Source organism: Eucalyptus grandis, chromosome 6, assembly GCF_016545825.1.
Source record: "Eucalyptus grandis isolate ANBG69807.140 chromosome 6, ASM1654582v1, whole genome shotgun sequence".
NCBI classification, from domain to species: domain Eukaryota; kingdom Viridiplantae; phylum Streptophyta; class Magnoliopsida; order Myrtales; family Myrtaceae; genus Eucalyptus; species Eucalyptus grandis.
In genome coordinates this window covers 28,781,433-28,801,329 of record NC_052617.1, presented here as the reverse complement: position 1 = coordinate 28,801,329, position 19,897 = coordinate 28,781,433, and the positions used below count along the sequence as shown (strand labels likewise).

Sequence of the window (19,897 nt, the reverse complement as noted above, 5' to 3'; positions counted from 1 at the left end):
GACGAAGGTTATGTTCTGCGTCTACAAGTCATAATGTCCGTTAAAATCTTGTTGTATTAGTACACCAATCTCGAATATGTCCAAACTGAAAGGTAGGTAAAACAATGAGACCCAAAAACCTATTCAATGGGAATTCTGCATTGTTTCATTTGCATTAAACGGTGATGCTCAGATGTTTTCGTGGCTATCGGGCTGGTTTTTCAGTCAAGAGGCTAATTCGGCTAATTAATCTGACAATTCATACTCAGGGAAATAGGTTTCAGGATTGTCATGTGGTGGGTCATATATAGATTTTGACGGATTAATCCTATGTCGTCAATGGGAGAAAATTATTGTCAGTTGACATGTCGTTTCATGGCAGAAGTTCAACAGAAACTTCCGTGTGAAATACAAAAGAACTTACGAATAATAATTCCAACCAGTTTATGGTGTTGCTGATTCGGAAAGTAGTTTATTAACTTGATTCCGTCGAGGAGGGGACTACGAAACAGATAATACGCTGCAAGAATTATTTGTAAAACAAAGACAAGATCGTCAACAGGTACAGGAAGTATGACCGAAAGAAGGGGGGGAAGGTACCAGAACAACTTGTTTTTTGGTCAAAATTGACTGGCGTATCATGCTCTTGGGAACATCCAGTCAAAATATCGCAACAAAGAATACGAGTAAGTTTTAATATTATGAAGCCACACACAGCACGAAACCTGAGAATTCACATTGAATAGTCAACTCTGAAAGTACAGCCAATATGTTCTTGTCCACTTCAAAACCTGAAGGGGGAAAAACGTTCTTCAGGTACACCAGAGTTGGCTTCTTGACAAGACCAACACGAGCAAAGTATATGCAGCCCGTGAATTTCTCCATATCACAGATTTCCTAATCAACTTTGGAAGCTATATACTGTGAGCAAATCATGACATGAAAATCACTTCTTGTATGGACAGAAGCCTAGAAGAATGGGAGGCTAAAACATATTCTATCTGCCTTTCTTTACAAACTCACTCAAACTAATGAGCTTGCATTCGTCCATGTCAAGCTCAGTGGATTGTAATCTCAAGAAGGGTTGGGCGGAGATGTTTTCCTCCGTAAATAGTTTCAAAATGGACAGAACAGACCCTTGAAGGAGAAGAGGTGCCTAGGAAAACTCAGCCCCATTCTTTTCTGGAAGGAATGATCTTCTTTTCTTAATGTTCATCCAGCCTCTCCATGTCCATGATTGCAATTGGTTCGGGGAAGATCTCACTGGACAATCTCTTGTGTGACGATGAGAAGTCATTTCCGCCACTACTGTGAGAGCCCACTCTCCCCGATTGCTTGAACCCATTGCTATTGATTCGCGCAGGAACTGCATTGCTGTCTGATGAGCTATGTCTCAAACTTCCAAAGAAGGCGACATTCCAAGACTTTCTCGAAGAAGCAGTTCTCAGCATCGCCGAGCTGGAGCTGTCCTCTCTCACAACTTTTAGAGGGTTTTCCAATGCCTTGAGCACGTATCTCATGAGTGGTCGTTTCGAAGGCCTAGGGTTAAGGCATGACCGAGCCACAATTGCCATGGCCCACACTTCTTCTAGGAAGTCTTCATCCACAATCAGAGACGGGTCCATGATCTTTGTGACCAATTCCTTGTCATGCACGCTGATGTAAGATAGAGTGTGCTCCAACCACTCTCTTGTTGTGGCATCATCCGATTTGCTGATGCCAAGCTTGCCCGTTACAAGTTCGAGTAAGACTTTCCCGAAACAAAACACATCATAAGCACAATTAGCCGACGAGGATCCTGCACATTCGCATGGGGCAAAAATTATATCATGATCCAAGAAACTGAACTACACTGGCCCAGGAGTGTTCTTTTTAATTTTCTCACTCCAACATATTTGATTTACTTCAGACAACCGACAATACCTGAATAAGATTACACCTGAAATGAAAAGTTTAAGATGGCTACCTAGACAACGATATCTGTGTTACACTAACTCCCATCAGAAGATTTTCTCCAAGAAATCTATTGTCTAGGTAGGCGATACAGGCTTAACATAGAATATTGGACCACGTGATATCCATGAGAAAGGGAAGTAGACGTACCAGAAAGGGCCTGTTCAGACGTCCTGCACATTGCAAAGAGAGAATTGCCATCATAAGTATAGAAGATGGTGTGAATAATACAAACAAGTCAGGTTTGTGTAGAAAAATAATTAAACTTAGCAGAGCCAAAATTTACTATTTCAGCATGCGACTGCATAATAACGATGTATCACCAAATCTATTCTCATGGAGCAACTAAAATAACCTTCAGATTGGCAGGATTAATTTGAGTGAACAAATTTTCCACCAACATCAGTAGGGTGAGTGAATCATTTAATTGAGAATTGCCTATCAGTAGATTCTCATGTAGTAAACTATTTGTTCAACCACTATAACTATGCCATAAGGCAATTGGATTCCCGAATACCATAATTGAAGCTAGGGGAGATCAAACATATCAGCTACTGCTGGATTGTCCCACTAAAGTTCACGGGCAAAAGCAATTAACTGAGCTAGTGACCCATAACCTAACACCTATCTGATTACTACTTTCACCATGGACCTAGTAATGACAAGAAGCTCAAGCTAGCTGCCATCTCAGAAGCATCTAAGCATAAAAGATGAACTGACGCCACCTCTCAAGTCATCTTCATGTTATCATTTATCTAGAAGTTGTACAATCAAATTCCTTTTAGATACAATTTTTTCACTCTTCTATCTTTAATGAACTTTGTTCCTCTTACTGCTTTCTCAATCTTTTTGGGTCTACATTCATTTATTTCATTGTGCAGGTTCATGATCAGGGAATTGGGAATTGGTAGGCTTGAATGAAAGGATACTTACTGAGGCTTCCGGAGCAATCTCGTGATAACATTACCATGAGAATCTTCATCTTGGGCACGAACCTCACTCAGACTTCCAACCCGCACTTCAAATTTATCATCGAGAAGTATGCTGCCCACTTGAACATCTCTTTAACCAATGAAAAAAAAATTATTCAGTTCAACTAGTGCAATTCACACGGAATAGGCATTGGCCAATATATAATCTGAACGTAGAATTTAGATAAATGAAAGAAGAGATGAAACTTCCAAAGACACAGAAAACAAAAAGGTACACAGTGCACAATGGTTAAGATGATCAAATTTGATCACTCTCGAGATTCTTTACCTTGTGAAAGCAACTATGATGTGGCAGTTTTATCAGGTCGTGTAGGGAAATAAAGCATGCAGTGTGGTACAGAGCATTTATTCTTCACAAATGATGCCACACCCCCTTTGACAAAGATATCTATACACTAATTTAAGCAGCTAACAGAGAAATAAGACTTGCAAAGGGAATGAAAAACAAGCTAAGACACAGCGAGAAGTGCAATTCGCAGTACAATGTGGCATGACAAGGAATCATCAGTCTGTGCATCAGCTAAGTAGCACAAGTAAATGGATGATGGTTGAACATGTTGATAACATGCAAGTACAAAGTGCTGAACTAGCCATCAACTTGATAACAAAATAGGAAATTATGAACAAAGCATATAGGCTAGTGCCACTAATGGTCAATAAACAACTATTTCCAATGGCAACAAAATCCAAACGAATCTACTTAAACATTGAATAAGTGAAAGCTGATACCTGTGCACAAGAGGAGGGTAACATTCATGATGTAGGTATGATAGAGCTTCTGCAGCTCCTATTGCAATTTTTAATCGGGTAATCCAATCAAGAGATTGCAGACTCTCGTCCTCTAAATCAGTCGCTCTGTAGAACGAACTTGCCAAGTCTCCATTAGGCATGTACTTGTAGACCAAAAGTTTCTCATGCTCATGCTCAAAGCAGTGACCTAACAGTGGGACGAATCTTGTATGTGAAATTTTCCCAAAAATCTCCAATTCCCGTGTGTATGATTCTCTGTCGAATGAATGCAGATCAACTCTTTTAATGACGACTATGGTCCCATTTTCCAAAATGCCCCGGTACAGGTCCCCAGAGTGGCCATGTTTGATAAGATTACTCTCACTAAACTCACTGGTCACATGGGCCAACTGTTCATAGGAAAAGACATCTCCAAGACCTGATAATTCAGAAGGCTCCTTAGGAACCATTTGGCCGTCTCCATCCGGAGCAACCCCTTCATCAGCAATGCCTCTTTGATCAGGGATGCCCTTGCTGCAGCACTTTGTCAGGAGCAGCACCAGAATTACAGCCATAACTATGATTAAGGCAAGCCCACCAAACACTCCAATCAGTATATACACCCATCTTCTGTTTTTCTTTGAAGCAGAAACTGGGAATGGCGGATCTGTTGGTCCCGAAGCTTCAAAATCATCAAACTGTAAGCCTCTCTCAGAATAGAAAAGCCTACAGTCCCCTAAACTCCTCTGATCCGGCAAAGCCTGAAGGCAATTTCTATCTAGAGTAGCATTCCTCCAACTATCATTACTTACTTTGCCTTGAAAGTAATTCCATGACAAATCAGTTAAATTGAAAAACCTGATCGAAGAGTTGAGATTCCCATATAACATGTTATCTGAGAAGTTGAAAATTGCCTGAGTGACATTGCCATTGAAACCATTGCTTGGCAACTCACCAGTGAAGTTGTTAGCGGATATGTCAATTAAGCGCAACCCAGGCAAGGACCATACTTCACCAGGAATTCTTCCGTCCAGTTTATTCTCGCTGAGAACCACAACTTCCAATTGAGCAAGACCTGAGAAAAACCCTTGCGGCAATTGACCCTCTAAACCATTACTACCAATTCTCATCCCCTTCAGACTCTTCAACCCTCCCAACTCCACAGGCAAAGCACCAGAAAAGGAGTTCTTGCTGAGATCAAGCTCTATCAACTGAGACAGATTACCTAACTCGCCCGGAATTGATGCTGTGAGACTGTTATCCGAAAGATTCAACACTTTTAGACTAGAGACAGATCCTAAACCCGCCGGTATAGTCCCTGATATAAAATTCGATGAAAGATCAAGCGTAAAAAGGTTACTCATCATTGAGAATGAAGCAGGTATTGACCCAGTCAAGAAATTCCTAGAAAGATCAAGAACCAACAACTCATTTAACTGTCCCAAACTGGAAGCAATATTGCCGGTAAGACTGTTATCAGATAGATACAGATACTTGAGCCTGCTCAACCTCCCGAGTGAACTTGGGACGGCGCCGTTCAAAGCGCACGACCGGAGATCGAGCACCCGAAGACCCGGAAGGCCGTATCCGAACCACTCGGGTATTGACCCGGGAAGCAGGAACCTGGAAGCGTTGAAAGTCTCCAGGAGGGTCAAATTGGCGAGGGCATCCACAGCGAAACGGGGGTTCATCCGCCCGACTCTGCTCCTCCGAAGGCCCGAAACGCTGATAGCCGTGACCTGCCCGTCCCGGCACTCTATGCCCGTCCAGTTCCGGCACGGGTCGGCCTTAATGGGCCAGTCCCAGGCCCGGAGCCCCAGAGACGACCGAAGCCGACGCAATGCCGACCGCTCGATACTGGAGTTGAGGGTGTTCCGCTGGGCCGCCGCGCACTGGATCAAGAAAGATACCAGAGCCGCTAAAACAAGAAGTTGCTTCGCTTTCATGGCCGACGAAACTCAAAGCCGCTTCATAATCTTCTTGTGCATCTCACAGTAACAAAAACACTTCTTGCTCTTCCTTGTACCTTCTTCTTCTTCTTCTTCTTCTTCTTGCTGGTGTTGCAATATATGCGTGCGTGTATTTAATTAATAATGTTTCTGGGGCGAGTTTCCCATTTTGCTTTTCTTTAATTTTTTTGTCGCTGCTCTGTTAATTCTCGCCACTCCCAATCACGAGCTTTGATTCTGCATTCGATGCCGGAGTTGATGTTTCCTTGTTCTGCCTCTGCAAACGCTGACCAAACCACGCCCCGAGAATAAATGAACCACCCCTCCTTCTACTAATAAAATAATTCACAAAATACAATCTCTCTCTCTCTCTCTCTCTCTCTCTCTCTCTCTCTCTCTCTCATGCATCACAGCATGTTCATATATCCTATGTCTGTGAAGCTCGTAGTTTTTCTGATCTCCTAAATTTGGGGTCAACGTGTCTTTAAGTTGAACAAGAGAGCAACACATGGGTATGGGCATGGGCATGGGCATGGGCATGGAGGTATCTTTCTTTCGTTTTTTTTTTTTTTTTTTTTTTTTTCCTTTTTGCTCTTCTTTGGGTTGGGTTTTTGCTTATTTCGTGATGACGGAACGATGCATTAAAGAGGGGGGGAGAGGGAGATTTAAATGGCGGGAGTGAGAGGTGTACCTAACCGCCCGGCTTCACTGCCAATAACGACGTCCCTTGTTCGGTCACCGGAGGTATTCAATGACACCCTTCTTCCTTCTCTTCTTGGGACTGCCAACTGAGACGCAACGAGATGTTTAAGGGAGAAGAAAGGGGGGGAGGAGGTGGGTTAGAGAGCCGGGTCGGGTTCGTGTTTTTCTTGTGGTGGCTCTAGCAATGGATGTTGAAATGGCGAAGCGGAAGTGACGTTATGAGAGAGTTTGATTTTTTATTTTTTTTATTTTTGTGGGGGTGGGGGTTGCTTTTCCGCATTTGACTTTTCTAACGATTCGGGCCACATGCACAGCCACCATTGATGATGGAGCTCTTTCTGGAGCTATGGCGGATTGGATTTTTCTTTCTGGTTTTCTTTGCCAGAAAGGCATATAACTTTTTCTACGGGGCCCCGGGGGGTTTTCATTTAAGAAATCATTATCGATCATAAGCATAGAAGCACTTTATAATTTTACAAACTCCAACCACTATCGATCTCCAATCAACAGATCTTCAGAGAATGTTAAAATCTCTCGTGCGTGGCTTCAATTATGAGGATATAGCATCCGAAATCTATGGATCATGTAAAGGCACAAATCAAAATTTGATTAAGTTATTCAAATATGAAACTATTTATATGCAATGGCATATGCAAATCGAATCACTATGACACACCTAATACATAAAATAAAATAAAATAAATAAAAAGTCGATTCTTTGATGATTGAGTATAACTTTGAAACATAATGTGTTATCAATATTATAAAAGTAATCTAAATGATTGCATATATGTTATGTTACATTTTTTTACACCACGGGCCTTGCTAAAATACAAAAATAAAAGATCGAGAATCTCGAATATAAGAATGTCAAATCAAAGGTAAAAGGCCCTAATTGCCTTTAAAACATGTTATTAATCCTCAAAAATATAATAAAATTCAAGAGTTTATTGGGTGATATTATTATATAAGTTTTCTTTCGGTGACCTGAAACTCTGCTTTAGAAAGACCAATCTTGAATCTTATAAATTTACTAAAAAAAAACGAATAAAAAAAATCGTTTTTTAACGACTTCGAGTGAGAAGATTAATTACGTAAACGAGATGAATAGTCATGCAGAAAATGGGATCCACTGACCCATATGATTTCAGACAAGAATGAGAGGTGATTGGGACCGGTGCTGTCTATGAACGCGTTCTCAATGATTGGGATTAGCGAAATAGCCCAAAGGAAAAGTCGCGAGTCTTTCTCCGTATTTAATTATTATAATTGCAATTTGGTTAGGGACGCAATTTCTTAGCTTTTGAATGTTCTATTGCTTGCTTTTTCATGAGAGAGAGACTCTGCTGTGGTTAGGCCACCGAACAGTCGAGTTCAAAATGGAGGCGCACAGGGGGAGACTTGCGCGGCTGACTTTCAGCGGTCAAAGTTCCAATGAGGTTGGTCATCCAGGCATGGTTTATACCGTTAAGCAACATCCATTATCTATGTATGTACTTTCAATTTTTCTCAGCATATTTTTTCCATCTACAAAAGAAAAACATTATAATCAAATCTCTTTTGCCAAATTTAGTTAATGTGACCATCGATTGAAGTCGGCATGTGACGTGAATTAAATATCCCATATAGTGGACATCCATTGTGATCTTTGCAAACTCCATGCATAGCTTTGTATTGGGAAAAGTTCAATTGGGAAGTGAAATGGAATCAGATTTTGAGGCGTAATTACATAATTTTTAAGGAATTATTTACTCCACAATATTATTGATAATTACTAGCAAAAATCTTCTGAGATACAACAAAATTTTAAGCAAAAATACCATATAACCATATAGTAATTTTGGTATTCCTCTAGGAACTCTCAAAAGGAAACAATTGAAAACAATTGCTGTATTTTTTTAGAAAGAAAATCGACAAGACTTCATAATAGTGAAATGAGACAAAGAAACAATGAATTTATTTCAGTCTTTAGAATAAAAGCAATCCTTCAAGAAAAGTAGCAAAGTAAATGGATACTTTCTCAAAAGACATGTTGAAAATTTGGATTAAGAAAATTATAGTAATTATATAATATTTTGAGAATTCCAAATTTTTATAACTTTTAAAAATTACTAATTGAACAAATACAACATTTCAGAAGTTAAAAAGTTATACCCAAACAAATACAACATTCTAATGGTTGTAAGAGCATTTAATAACTGTTAGGAAAAAATAATCAAATTCAGAATTAATTAATAAAAAAATCACCGTAACTCTATTGCGAACAATCATACTGTTTCAATAGAACACAAATGTTATTTTATATATAAATCCAAATTTATATAATAAATGAAGATTAGCCAATTACCATCTATGAGTGCATAATTGCGTATCAACACCTAAGTAACATCAACACTAACACGCAACACGTGACACAACACAACACAATATACCGACACGTTGTTTCTCAGAATATAAAGAATTTTGACATATTGAGACACGTTAAATATTAAATGTATATTTTTATGTATACATAATAAATTATCATTTTTATGATTATTTAATTAAATTAATTTTATTCAAACTCACAAAGAAATTAATAATAATAAAAAGTCTACAATAAATTTACACTAAAAACATTAATCCACTATCTGGATACCCAAAAGGGATCTAAACTTAGAACCAGGAAATCCAGGTCAGTTGTAGTAAATATGCTATCACACAATAGGCGAACCTTGTGTTTAAGTCCTTTAGGGACTACCTTTTAGTTGCATACTATCTAGAGATTTAGTTTAGAGTATATAAACACTTAATGATGCCAAGATGATAACATTTCTAATTAGCTAAGCTGCATTTCTATGAAATCAATTCAACTCCATTCTAATAATCCATAAAACTTATGGACTTATATATCAAAGTATGTCGGAAGAGAAGAGGAAAAGAACAAATTTTGTGGGATGAATTGTGTGTCATGGGAAGTGAGAGTCAAAAGAGAAGATAAAATTATGTTTTTTATTTCCCCTTTTATTAATTTTTATTTTCTTTATATTTACATTTTGACTCCTCATTTACTGAAAATTTGTCGAAATTCCAAATTCGATTGTTAGAAGAGTTGATTTTTCGATACCCATTGACCGAGTATCGAAGAGTGTGGAAGAGTGTCGGAGCATGTCAGACATGTGTCGAAGTATCTAAGACAACACAAAGACTCCTCAAGAGTGTCAGTACTTCTTAAATCAACACACGAGTATTATGGGGTCAAGTTCACTTAACCCATCGTCTTCAATTGTAGCATTAGAAGACTACCACACTTAAATATTGGTCCATATACTCCCAACTTTCCTATATGAGATATGGCACTTTTGTTTGTCTTACAAACAAACTTCCAACAATCCCCCACTTTGTTTGTAAAATAAAATTAGAAATTAGATGAGACCTATAATAATAAAATGAGACAAAAAAAAAAAAAAAGAATTTATTTCGATCTTTAGAACAGAGGCAACTCTTGGGAAAGGCCAAAGTGGATAGATACTTTCTCAAAAGACATGTTGAAATTTGGGATTAAAAAAATAATAATAAGAGTATACATTTTTAGAGTTCCAAATCTTTATAGCTTTTGAAAATTATTGATTGAGCATATACAACTTTTTAGAAGTTAGGAAATTATAACTGAACAAACATAACCTACTAAAGGTTGTAAGAGCTCCTAATAATCGTTAGGCAAAAACAATAAAATTTGGAATTAAATGATGAAAAAAAAAAGAACCATAACTCTGTCACTAACAATTACATTGTTTCAATAGGACATAAATGTTATTTTAAAAATATAAATCCAAATTTTAATAAATAAATAATAAACGAGTATTAAAACCAATTATGATCGTCTAAAGTGTTAATTGCACCAAATCGTACAATTATTCATACACCCACGTGTAGGTATTATAAGATAAAGCCCACCTAGCCCATTGTTTTCAAGTTTAATATTAGAAAACTCCCACACTTATATATTGCCCAAACACTTCCAACTTTCTTATGTGGACAATGCAATTTTGTTGTTTTACAAACATTCAACACTTTATTCCTCATATTATTTATAATGTATTTCGGTGTTCTTCCGCCTGTTCATTGTCCTAACACGTGTCCACATATGAATACTTTATTGACGTCACATTTCAGGGTCCTCCGGCAACTGGACTTGGCTTTGCCGCATTTGGTGACTTCCATGTAAGTTAGGTTCTTGTCTCACACTTTGCCCGAGCATGTCTTGGTCGCAATTTTGAATCATCGGTTACATTGGTCAGAGGGGATGTAATATAATGAGGAGCTGAGGTTCATTGACTTATTTTATCATAGCAAGTGACTATAATAATTTTAGGAGTCCAAACACCATCACCCTTTCATGTTCCGTCAGCCAGATAAAAATAGCAAAATCGTATTTTATAAATGGTTTGGTCATAGACACCGATAACCTAAGATATCATGTAGGACAATAATGGTATGGTAAAGTGCAGAAAATTAAATTCTAGAGCAATTTTTGTTTTTTTGGGCAGTTTGTGGATTCTATTTCGAATCTTTTAGCTGAAGTTCTGTCTTTCAAATCTATTGGCTGCATAATTCACTAAAAACAAATGAAAAAGCAATAGCAGACTAGTAACCTATGCAAAATGGTATTAACAGCAAGGAAGAAAAAAAGCGAATTATTTTTTATAATTTGACACACTAAAACCTAAATTAAGATAGGTCTTGTAAGTTTACGTGGCTACATATTGCTTAGTTAAATTACTTTAGCAAAAGTCAAGGTCAAGACCTTGTCGATTGTTCATAATTATTATTTTTCTTTTTTTGTCAAAGATATTTCATTGATTCATACTAAGATGGTGGATTACAAATAGTATGAAAATCTAAACATAAAATAAGATAAAGATCATGCGGAGGCTTGGAGACCCAATTGCTAGGAAGAGATCCGCTTTGAAGAGATTTTGCGATCCAATCAGCCACCCGGTTTGTTTGGCGCGGTTCAAACTGCAAATGAACGTTTTCCATTTGGGCCATCAGCTGTCTACAGTCAAGTACAGAAGGAAGAGATGCCCAGGGAGGTTCTTATCGGCCCAAAATGGAGTCCACCACTTGAGGACAATCGCTGGAGATATACACGAGCGGAGCAATTCATGCGTCTGGAATTGTTCCTGTCAGAGCACTTCGGAACTGCTTCAACCACACGAGCCTCTAAAGGATAGCTAGGGTTTCGCCTGTACAAGCCGATTGGGCGCGAATCTTTTGCGCAAAGCCAGCGATGCAAACCCTGTCCGCTCCTCTGCAGATTCCGACGATAAAGCTCTTTGAACTCCTTCCCTGCCAAGAGCAATCAACATTTAACTTCAAAGAGCCCAAATCTGGAGGTACCCATGCGTTTTGTTCGGAGGTAATCGTTTCCTTTCATGGATTCCATTTTTCGTATAACTGCTGGGAGAGGAATGCTTCGCTAAGTTTGGTTTGGTTTGCAGCCTTGAAATAATAGAGCATTGTGGGCCTTCCATATTAGCCAGAGAAAATATGCAAAGATCGCCTTTTGGTATGCCGAGATCCTAGATAGGAGGTAGTCGCTTACCCATTTATCAGTTCGTGTGATAGACATCGCTATTAAGGAAATAGAGGCATTTAAAAATTCTGCTCCATAAGGCCTCTGGAGCTTGATTTAATCTCTAGGCTTGTTTCCCCATCATAGCCTTGTTAAATTCCACCAAATCTTTAAATCCCATTCCTCCTTGTTCCTTCCTCATCTTTAAGAATTCCCAACTCTTCCAAACCTCTTTGTTTTGCATTTTGCTTCCACCAGAAAGCTAAGGTTTTTCTTTCAATTGCTCTGCATATAGAGATAGGTATTTTAAAGATATTCATGGCATATTGTGGTAATGTCTGGACTACCATCTTAATCAGCACATCTTTACCCGTCTTCGATATTAATTGCTCCTTCCATCCCTCCAGTTTTCTTTCGACCCTTGCTGTGATCCAATCAAATATCTATTTTTTAGTTTGGCCCCAATCAGATAGTATCCCTAAGTATTTTCCAATTTTTTCCAATATAGGAACCCTCAATTCATATGTAATATTTCTTTTTAACTCCTGTGGACAACTTGCCCCGAAAAAGACACTAGATTTGTTGAGGTTAACTGACTGGCCAGAAGCAAAACAATAGCAATTCAATAAGTTGGCTAGGTTCTAAGCTTCCCTAATTGTGCCATCAAAGAAGAAAATGGCATCATCCACAAAGAATAGGTGGGATAGGATAGGACAGTGAGGATTCAATTTGATTCCCTTTAAACTTCCATCCATTACAGCATTATTCACCATGTGGGATAAGACATTGACCATTATAATGAAAAGATAAGGTGAAAGGGGGTCACCTTGTCTTATACCTCTTGTTGGATTGAAAGCTTCGCTAGATTCGCCATTAATAAGGACACAAAATTTAGCTGAAGACATACAAAATTTGACCATGTTCACCCATTTATCATTAAATCCCATCATCTTCATGCAATCACATAGAAAATCCCACTCAACTCTGTCATATGCTTTCTGCATATCCAGCTTCAGCACAGCTTGGAATTTTCGCCTTCTCTTTTTAACCCTTAGCTGATGGAGAACTTCTTGAACTATAAATATATTGTCTTGCATCTGCCGACCTCCAACAAATGCATTTTGTTCAAGGGAGATGAGAAGTTGGAGCCAAGGTTTGAGTCTATTCGCCATGACCTTTTTAATGATTTTGTAGCTAAAATTGCACAGACTAATAGGTCAGAATTCAGTTATACTTTCGGGGTTTGCTACCTTAGGAATAAGTGTGATATAGGTCTCGTTCAACTTAGGATCAAAGGCTTCTTCATTGAAAAAGATTCCACCAGTGTAAATACATCCTCTTGAATGATATACCACTAACTTTGATTTAAAAAAAAAAAAAAAAAGACCACTCAAACCATCTGGTCCAGGGGCTTTAGCTACTCCCATTTGAAATACAGCATGCTGAACTTCCTCTCTAGTGATTTGTTTTGTTAAGTTCTCATTCATTTCCTCATAAACAAGCAGTGGACACTGCTCTAAGACTGGCTGATAGAATCGAGAGCCAACTGATGTATATAGATCTTTATAATAACCTATGATATGCTGTTTGATAATCTGAGGATCACGACTCCAAGCATTCTCCTCAAGCCTTAGCATGGTGATTTTGTTTCTTTGTCTCCGCTGAATAGTCGTGGCATAGAAAAATTTAGTATTCATATCACCCCACTTTAACCAATTAACTCTGGATCTAATACCTCAATACATTTCTTCTTGACGCCAAAGAGTACCAATTTTCTCAACTATGGTAGAGTATTCGTTTCCCATATCTATTTGGTCTACCCTATTCATAATCTAAGTCAGCTGGTTTCTGAGATAGTCAATCTATTTTGATGCGTTCTAGAAAGATTTGCGGCTCCATTGTCTTAAATCCTTAGCAACCTTTTTTGTCTTCCTGACCATATTCGTCCCATATTCGTCCGATGCCCAGTTTCTGCCTTCCAAGCCTTGTCCACTACAGCTTCACATTCAGGGTGATCTAACCAGTAAGCCAAATCTGAATAATTTATGTTTCTTCGATTCAACTGAATTTATACATAGGAGTAGAGGACTATGATCAAAACCAATGGCTGGATATATAAACGCTTTAGCGTTAGGAAAAAGAAGCCTCCATTCTAGATTACATAGTGCTCTGTTAAGGCATTTTTTAACTAATTCATCTCCTTTCCTATTATTTGTCCACGTAAAATCACATCCCTTACTCTCAATGTCTATTAGAGAGCAGGTGTCAATAAATTCCCGAAAAGCTGTCATCCTAAATCTTTCCACTACTCGTCGACCCACCTTCTCCCAATGGTATAATACTTCATTAAAATCCCTAATACATAACCAAGGTAATGTTGTAGTGTCATTTCTAGCTCGAAGTAGATTCCAAAGCGAAACTCTCTCTTGGAAATTAGTAGGCACATGTAGGAAAGATATCTTCATTTGAAATACATTTCCAGCATCTCTGCATGAGAGTTCAATCACCTCTTGGTAGCTATACTCAATAGTAATCTGCACCGACTCATCCCATAATAAGGCCAAACTTCCTGCTAATCCAATTGGATCAATAGCAAACATAGATGAAAATTTAAGTCTTCTTTTAATATTCTCCACCACCTTATATTGATTCTTTGTTTCCATAAGAAAAACCATATTAGGCCTCTCTTGAGCCATTAAGGCTCTTAAGTGCTGGACTGTCAAGGGAGAGCCTAAACCTTGACAGTTCCAACTTAACACCTTCATGCCTTCCTTGGTCGCTTATTAGGGCTAGCCACTAAAGCCCCTGCTATACTGCCTTCCCACATTTGAATTGGTGTAACCAGGAGGTTGTCCATATCAACAAGAGTTGTCAAAGAATCCTTTTTCTCATAAGGCAAAAAGAGTTTTAACTTTTTAGGAATTTGCTTCTTTTGGCCAGCTTTTGCTATCACCTGTATCCTCATCCCTGCATCATGAAATCTAGATTCTCCTTACTATTCCGGAAATTGCTATATTCTCTTTCCTTTTTTTTTTCCTGAGCAATTAGTGCTTCTGATATTAATATTTCTTGTGTTGGCTGTGTTGTAGGGTTATAAAGCACTATGGCTTGACTACCATCTGTAGAAATGTTGATGTTCGAATCATCCCCTGATGGTATAATAGAAGTCTCGGGAACTGTATCATCTGCTTCTAAGGTAAAATCAATCTCTCCATAGAAAGTATTCCAGCAAGGGCTTAGGTCCTTCACCTCTGCTTTCAACCAAGACCCATAGCGACCTGGTTTATCCTGAGGAATGCCTGATTCTTCATATGGAAAAGTCGGACAATAGTTTGCATAATGACCTATATAACCGCAGGAATAGCAAAAGTGTGGTAGTCTTTCATATTTGAAATCAATCCACCAGTTTCGATCTCCCACATGAATAATAGTACCAATTTTGAGTGGGCGAAGCAAATTCAGTTTCACTCTTACTTTTCCTAGCTTACGTAAACTATTGTTTCTAGCTTCAATTTTAACTTCCTCTATCTCCCCCATTTTTCCAGCAATCAGCCAAATACACTCCTCCGACAGAACAACACATGGAAGCCCCACAAGATGCACCCAAAAGGAACAATATGTGAATTCATAACAATGCTCGGGGACGGTAGGATCACCTTCCTGTAAAACTAATAAATTACTTGCAAACGACCATGGGCCTGTTTGTAATACTCGTTTCTGCTCAACCTCTAATTTAAATATGAAGATAAAGCGACCCGGTTCTATCACCTCACATTTAACATCTTCTAATTTCCAAGCCCTTTTCATTGTAGCCCAGAATGCTTGAAAGTTTACATTAGGTTTTGAGAATAGTTGTCCATACAACAGATACTCATAAGTCTGTTTGTGTACCTCGGGATTGGTGACATCCACGGTCCATAAGTGCCCCATCCGTTTGCAGAGCGCCAACAATCTGAGTTGGTTTTCGTGGTTACCCTCCATGAAGGAAGATAGTCTTGCCGAGATACTAGAGGAACTCTGTGAAGCTAAGGTTGGGTTGTCGGGGAGGGTTAGGGATATTGTTGGGAAGATGGATTGAGTTGGGAATGAAGGGAGCTCTGTAAATCACAGAAGATGCTTGCTAAAATAGTGGGAACAACCATATTAGGGTTTCAGAAATCAACTTATTCATTTTTAGGGCTCAAAGAGAGGAAGTGGGATTTGATTAATCAGGTGGAGAAACTATGTAAATGGCCATGTTCGCACGATCACTACATTCAATCTGGGTAATGGAAAGGAAAGCTACCACTGGAAGGGGTAGAGGGAGACTCACCTTCAGCGAGAGAGAAAGCCACCGATGGCAGAGACTCCAACGTTACACGGGAAATGTGAGATTAGACGAAAAAGTTGTATCACAACAAAACTAAAGCATATGAACTTTGTCCCGAAATATGTTTGTATTTTAACATTTTTTTAACATGGGTATATTAGTAAATTTAGGATAAGAAAAACTTTGAAAATGAGTATGAAACATACTAAAATGTTTCTAATTGTATCTTGATAAAAGAATTGACTCATCAACACATTACTTTGATTTGCGTCTAAATAGGTTAAATGGGTTAAACTACTTAAGACGTGATTTTAGTCATATGAAATGACTAGCTTATGCCAAACCGAAGTATGCTAAATGTGTGTTGTCTCGCGTTGCACAAATTTATTGTGTTGACATTTGTCGACCCTATCTTTAATCTGCAAGGACCTTCCAAATCGGAAAACCAAACCCTAACCACACTAACCTATTTACAGACTACATGTGCCGTTCTTTAGTGATGCCCTTGCTCGCAAGCCAGCCATCTCGTTGTTGCAGTTGCATCGCTTTCTACTAATTTCCTTTGTTGGTGGCGGCCAAAGCCCCCTTTTCCTCCCTTTGCGTGCGCTAAGATGGGCAACGTTTGATGGCAAGGTGGAGACTTGCCGATAGGATTTGGCACTTGTGATTTTGGAATTTGGTTGTGCTAGGAATTTTTTGGGACAATTCGAACATTAAGGCTCCATTTCACGAAAACTAACTTGCTGAAAAACGTTTTCCGGATTTTTCGTTATTCGTTTTACAGAAAATGAATTAGTTAAGGAAAATGTTTTTCACTATTGAAAAAACACCTTCAAAAGTGAGAAACATATTTTCCACTTTTATTTTCCATAACTTCTTCCACCGCACTTTATTTTACCAAACACATTTTCTTTTATTTTTTATTTTATTTTTAAAAATTAAGTTTTTAATTCTTTTTCTTTTTATTTTCTTTCTTTATTTCTTTCTTTCTTTCTTCATGTTCTTCCTTAGCCAATTACTGGCCATGGCGACGACCGGCCAAGGCCAAGGAAGAAGAAGAAAAGAAGAAAATGAAAGGAAAAAAATTAAAAACTGAAAATTTGATTTTAAAAAATATTAAAATAAAATGATTATTGAAAATGAGTTATGGAGAAAAATATTTTCCTTACTGAATATCGGACAATATATTTTATAGTTCATTTTCAAACTTCAATTGAATACTAAAAAGTACGGTTATTTTTCTAGAAAATACCATATGTTTCATGAAACGAACGGAGAGTACATTTTGTTTCTTTGTTTTTCTATTTTTCTTTGTTTTCAGTAATAAGTTTTGAATAGAAATCTATTTGATAATGCAATTTTATTTTCTATTCCTATAATAAATTTTTAAGTCCAGAAATAAGTTTGGAACATAATTGAAAAGTAAAATTTTCACTTCTCTATTTCTTGAACAAAAATAAGTAATAAAATTCTTCTCATCACCCACCCTTGCTACTAGTCGGCTGCTCGTTGAGGTCGGCTGGCCATTTCAGGGAAAGAAATTTTGTGTCATTATCAAATGTCTTTTTTTTTTTTTTAAGAAATTCATTTAGGGAATAGCAATAGAAAAATCAGATTTTGAAAGAGAATAGTTATCATTCGAATTCTAATTCGAATTCTAAGTGTTAGGATGCAAGATGGTATTTTACAAAATGGACATGATAAAATAGTAGTGGAATAAAATGAAGAGGGATTTAGGTATTTTCTAAAAAGAAAGCAAAAGACGCACTTCTGATTTGCGAAGTGATTAATATCCGCAAGTACATTGTGCCAAAACTGAAAAACTCTCGAATCTATCGTAAATGGAACGTGCATTAATTTGCTAGAAACTTCATTTATTGGTTTTTTTTTTTTTTTTGGGATGTACTTAGCTCCAAAACTAAAATAATGGCGTAACGCATGAAGTGAAAGATGCAACCAAGCAAGTAGTACAGCGCCAAATACCGACAACGACTGGGGAGGTGTCTCGAAGTCCTTTCACATTTTGGGGTCAAAAGCCGACGGAAGAAAAGGAGAAGAAAAAGGCCGTGCAAGGAGAAGGGTCTATGAAAGCAAAAGATTGCGAATTGACACGGCATCCGCCACGCGCAATCTGACGTGGAACGACAGCCTCCGCGTCTTCTCTCGTCGGTTTCCATAAGATGGTCTCATCTCCTCTTTATTACCCATTACTGTAATTCCCGTTCAAATTTAGGACACTTCCTCAACTCTATTTTTTCTTTATTCTACATGAATCATCTCCAGTTTCTCTTTTGTCCTTTGCCCAGAACCATCACGAGCAGATATATAAAGAATGTGAGTCTAGAGCTCATATAATTCGTTGGAATGGATGAGTTTTCTCACCCGATCAAACGATGAACATGAACAGAATGCACATGATTCAGGTGCATTTACAATTCATCGTATCATTGCTCTCCTGCCACCCATGTCATGCCTACCCACCCGGAAAAGAACTAACCATACCCATTAAAGCAATTTAAAAATTCATTAGACCCATCAAGATTAAAAGGTACCATCTAAAATTTGTCAATTAAATCATTCTCTTTTTTTTCCGACAATGACAAAATCTTGAGGAAGCATGTACAGTTTTGATGAGACACTCTCTTAATCAAATCAAATACTGATAGCACCGGAGGAAATTCCAGATATCGCAATAGTTCTTAATTTCATACATGCATAGTGGATGGTTCTTGAAAGCTTTCTAAAAGAGGGACAAATAATTGCTCCCATGAGGAATAAGACAATTTCTAGAAGATACTTGCTTTAGGGCGCCCGGTTGGCGGAAAAGTAGTGGAAGGGAGGAAGGAAAAAACTAGAGAAAATTGTTCCATTGTTAAACTTGTTGTATGAATGTTAATTCAGTCATAAATTTTTTAATTTGATTAATTTATTTATAAACTTTTAGACAATTTGCAATAGGCTAATTTTGGTCAGAAATACTGATGTGGATATGGGCCACCTTAGTGGCATGATTGGTATTGACGTAGACAATTTTTATATTAAAAAAATTTGAAATAAAGAAAATTTATAAATTTTGAAAAATTATCAAAATTGTCCACGTTAGCGTTGACTATATCACATAGGACAATCATTGACTATATTAGTGATTTTTGGCTAAAAGTGGCTCATATAACCAAATTGGCAAATTTTTAAAATGTATAAAATTAAATAAGCCAAATTTAAAAATTCATAATTGAAGTGGTATCTGGGTAAAAAATTTGTTTAGTATGAACCTTATACAAGAGGCTTAAAATAGACATAATCAGCTTCACATTTAGATACAAAGAATCGTCAGCTAAAGTTAGTTTTTCATTTAAGTTGACATGTGAACCATGGTTTTTCCTAGTGGTCTTGTAATCGTAAAGATCTTTGAAATATGGATGATGACTGACGACTAACTCTGGCCCAAAAAAACAAAATCAATAATTATATAATAATTTTTTTGTTTCAATAAACAAACAATAATGTTGAAGTAGTTAAGAAGTGACATAAATATTTTCTCGAAAAACAATACAGTTGCATCTTATTAGAGTACCAAAGCCCGCATGTTTCAAGATATCCTAGGCTTTAGTGACGAAGAAAGTTCAATAAAAAAAAATTAAATAGATAAATGAGAAGAGATAATGTGGATATAAAGAATATTTAAAATGTATTACTTAGTAATGTGGAATAATATTTTAAGACTCAT

The 19,897-nt window shown here is 37.5% G+C and overlaps 1 protein-coding gene across 1 annotated transcript; it reads right to left on the bottom strand.

Moving 5' to 3' along the window:
• Positions 1-695: 695 nt before the first annotated feature.
• On the bottom strand, positions 696-6,503 carry LOC104449019 (probable LRR receptor-like serine/threonine-protein kinase At2g16250). Its single transcript, XM_010063008.3, has 5 exons — positions 6,294-6,503; positions 3,654-5,888; positions 2,866-2,994; positions 2,083-2,105; positions 696-1,777 (listed from the first exon to the last, which is right to left on the bottom strand). The coding sequence occupies exons 2-5, from the start codon at positions 5,597-5,599 to the stop codon at positions 1,185-1,187; spliced, it is 2,691 nt and encodes an 896-aa protein (XP_010061310.1). The 5' UTR covers positions 5,600-5,888; positions 6,294-6,503; the 3' UTR covers positions 696-1,184.
• Positions 6,504-19,897: the final 13,394 nt, after the last annotated feature.

What these genes read in the sequence shown, in the direction of transcription:
- LOC104449019 (XM_010063008.3), bottom strand. Translation starts at nt 5,599, where the DNA reads ATGAAAGCGAAGCAACTTCTTGTTTTAGCGGCTCTGGTATCTTTCTTG. An exon ending in TACCCTCCTCTTGTGCACAG is followed by an intron (nt 2,995 to 3,653) that starts GTATCAGCTTTC and finishes CATTGGTTAAAG; the next exon opens with AGATGTTCAAGTGGGCAGCA. An exon ending in GTCTGAACAGGCCCTTTCTG is followed by an intron (nt 1,778 to 2,082) that starts GTACGTCTACTT and finishes GCGAATGTGCAG; the next exon opens with GATCCTCGTCGGCTAATTGT.